Raw genomic sequence first — 3,555 nt, 5'->3', positions numbered from 1 at the left:
CCCCTGCAGCCAAATGATGGGTTTCCAGGGGGACCCCTGCAGCCAAATGATGGGTTTCCAGGGGGACCCCTGCAGCCAAATGATGGGTTTCCAGGGGGACCCCTGCAGCCAAATGATGGGTTTCCAGGGGGACCCCTGCAGCCAAATGATGGACAGTTATAGGAACCAAATGGCCCATATGGGTTTTATGAGTCTCTGTGAAGCGTGGAACGAACTTCCACTGTACCTTCGACAGCTAGGCAGCCTCTGTAGACATTTTTAAAGCGCAGCTCAAGACCTACTTCTATCCACTCTTGCTTTTAATTAATTCCTTGTTATTCATGCCCTCACTGTATTCCATTACTGCTATTATTTTAATGTTTTATGCCTTGCTTTTCTTTTATTTCTCCATTGCTCTGTAAAGCACTTTGAGCTGCATTTCATGCCATGAAAGGTGCTATATTTATTATTATTAATTATTATTATTATTATCATAACTCTTGAGACACTCTCAGAGTTAACATAGTTTTTAGTGTAGATTGGAGTCTCAGAGATGATATTATTTTCCCTTCCAGCCGCTGTGTGAAGTGAATATGCATAGTAGTCCTTGGGTGGGCGACCATAGAGGCCTGGCAGAGATCCACTCTGCATGATTCAAGGGTGCACTTTCCTCGCTGCAGGTTTTCCTTCTTCCTCCATGACAAGTTCTAACCGACACCCACAGGCTGACAGACACCTAGTTCTAACCGACACCCACAGGCTGACAGACACCTGGCTGGTGCTGATGAATCATAATATATATACCGTATTATTCAGCTTCAAGCGGTGTTACATTTATTCAGCCCGCTGGCATTATTATTTTACGGGAAAGAGGAAAGACAGTTGACAGACACTTGGACTCCATATTTTCAATATTTTATTTCAGACGTGCGCGCGCAATGCACGCACGCATGTACGCACACACGCACACAAACACACAAACACAGCCATCAATCTGCAGAGCCAAATTTGTATCAACTATTCTGAGAAAAACCAAAACTCCATGTGCGCAAGAATCTTGCGGCGAGATATTAGATTTAGTATAGGCCCATATTCAGCAAAAAACGCTATGGTTGGGTAACCTGTTGTTGTGTCATTGCCTCGACTCAACTCTGTGAGGGGAGTAATATAGTCATCAACTCACCTCTGCAGAAGGTCAAGTTCTAATTCATAAACGGGAAACTCACTGCATGGCGGCCCAGGGGCCACATGCGGCCCCGGGCCCCCACCTTCAAAAACGGTCGAGCAATGACAGAGTTACCGTGTGGGGGTCCCCGGGGGTGCCCGGAGCATCCAGACCCCCAGGAATGCCCCCAGTGGGCCGGCCTGGTTCCGGCGAGCCGCCCCGCGTCCGAAATGGTCCCTCTACTAATCATGCAAATCATCAGTTAATATGTGTGTGTGTGTGTGTGTGTGTGTGTGTGTGTGTGTGTGTGTGTGTGTGTGTGTGTGTGTGTTAAGCTGATCCAGGGACAGACCCAGGGACCCAGGGACAGACCCAGGCACCCAGAGACAGACCCAGGGACCCAGAGACAGACCCAGGGACCCAGGGACAGCAGGGATCCAGGGACAGACCCAGGGGCAGACCCAGGGATCCAGGGACAGACCCAGGGACAGACCCAGGGGCAGACCCAGAGACCCAGGGATAGCAGGGATCCAGGAACAGACCCAGGGACTGCAGGGACAGACCCAGGGACAGACCCAGGGGCCCAGAGACAGACCCAGGGACAGACCCAGGGAGAGACCCAGAGACAGACCCATGCATGCAGGGATCCAGGGACAGACCCAGGGACAGCAGGGACCCAGAGACAGACCCAGGGACCCAGGGGCAGACCCAGGGAGAGACCCAGGGACCCAGAGACAGACCCATGCAGGGATCTAGGGACAGCAGGGACAAACCCAGGGATATGATTATGTATACATTTTCAAATGTATACAAAAGTATTAAATACCTAATAGAAATAATACAAATATGGATGCCATTATAATGCTCAACATAATTGTATTTGTTTGTTGTTGTTGTTGGTGGTGCTGCTGAATAATTGTAGCCTTTTTCAACACTGTGCTTATTGTAGGCTAGAGTATAGGCTATGGTGCGCCTCAAATGTGGGTGGGACTCAAAATTGATTAGAATAGAGAGAGAGAGAGAGAGAGAGAGAGAGAGAGAGAGAGAGAGAGAGAGAGAGAGAGAGAGAGTATAGTCTAGTTAGAGAGAGAGAGGGGGGGTCTAGTAGCCTATATTAGACGCTGCAGTACAACCTGTCCACGCCAGTTTAGAAGTTGTTTCTACTTCGCGGATGAGGAATGTATGTTCTTTGCTGACTGACAGAGACTGACTCCTGTTGATACGGATTTGTTTGTTGTGCTTGCGGTTAAACTAAAGACTGTGAAGGTGAGAGTTTACACATTATAAGAGACGGGATATAAGCTTTCTGTGCGACGTTGACTGTATATGTTCGATATTTGGAAGTTATCGCCTAAATAGTTTATTATAACTTTTTAGCCTAGATAGCGCGACTTGACTCGATCAGCGTCTCGTTATAAGCAGCATTTGTAGGCTAGTCGCATTTTTCAAGTTCTGATTGGTTCGACAGAAACTTTTTGGTCCCCATAATAAAGAATGAGTGAAATCAACTCAGCCATGTTGATCATTCCATAATAAGTCAATCGCGACACGCTGTATGTGTCGCTGTATGTGCGCGCGCGTGCACACGCATCCATATCCATCCATGCGACAGAATGTTCCCAAACGCCTCGTCCTCCTCCTTATCCTGTGACAACATCACCGAGATGCGCATGGTGGGCGCGCCGACCACCAGCGCCTTCATGTTCGCGCTGGCCGTGGTGGGCAACGTGCTGGCCCTGTTCATCCTGGGCGTGCACCGCCAGGAGAGGCGCACCAAGTCCTCGGTGTTCTGCATCCTGGTCACTGGCCTGGCGCTCACCGACCTGCTGGGCACCTGTCTGCTCAGCCCGCCCGTGTTCGTGTGCTACGCGCGGCGGCTGTCGCTCCTCGGGCTGACGGGCGACCAGCGGCTCTGCCGCCTGTTCGCCTTCGCCATGACCTTCTTCGGCCTCGCGCCCACGCTCATCCTGTGCGCCATGGCCGTGGAGCGCTGCCTGGCCCTCAGCCACCCGTACCTCTACTCCAAGTACGTGCGCCGCAGCTTCGCCAAGGTCGCCCTGCTCCTCATCTACCTGTTCGCGGCGGCCTTCTGCCTGCTGCCGCTGGTGGGCTACGGGCGCCACCGGCAGTACTGCCCCGGGACCTGGTGCTTCATCGACATGGACGAGGGCCGCGGCGGGGCGGCGCTGGCCTTCTCGCTGTGCTACTCGTCGCTCATGGCGCTGCTGATCGTGGCCGTGTTAGTGTGCAACGGCTCGGTGATCGTCAGCCTGTGCAGGATGCACCGAGGCCAGGCGCTGCGGCGGGGCTCCAGCAGCGTGCACCAGGCGGGGAAGAAGAGACGGAGGATGAGCATGAAGACCATCTTCGGCCAGGGCGAGGAGGAGATGGACCACCTGGTGCTGCTGGCC

The 3,555-nt window shown here is 52.4% G+C and overlaps 1 protein-coding gene across 1 annotated transcript in view; it reads left to right on the top strand.

Annotated features, from left to right (window-relative positions):
* Positions 1–2,307: 2,307 nt before the first annotated feature.
* ptgir (prostaglandin I2 receptor) overlaps positions 2,308–3,555 on the top strand; it is a 36,134-nt gene continuing 34,886 nt past the window's right edge. Inside the window, exon 1 of the mRNA XM_080771913.1 lies at positions 2,308–3,555. This exon is cut by the window's right edge and continues 42 nt beyond it. Coding sequence (XP_080628039.1) covers positions 2,758–3,555 — 798 coding nt within the window. The 5' untranslated portion in view covers positions 2,308–2,757.

Source organism: Protomyctophum bolini, assembly GCF_963924005.1.
Source record: "Protomyctophum bolini genome assembly, chromosome: 9".
NCBI classification, from domain to species: Eukaryota; Metazoa; Chordata; class Actinopteri; order Myctophiformes; family Myctophidae; genus Protomyctophum; species Protomyctophum bolini.
The sequence above is the reverse complement of the archived record's forward strand: the minus strand, read 5'-3'. Positions and strand labels throughout refer to the sequence as shown.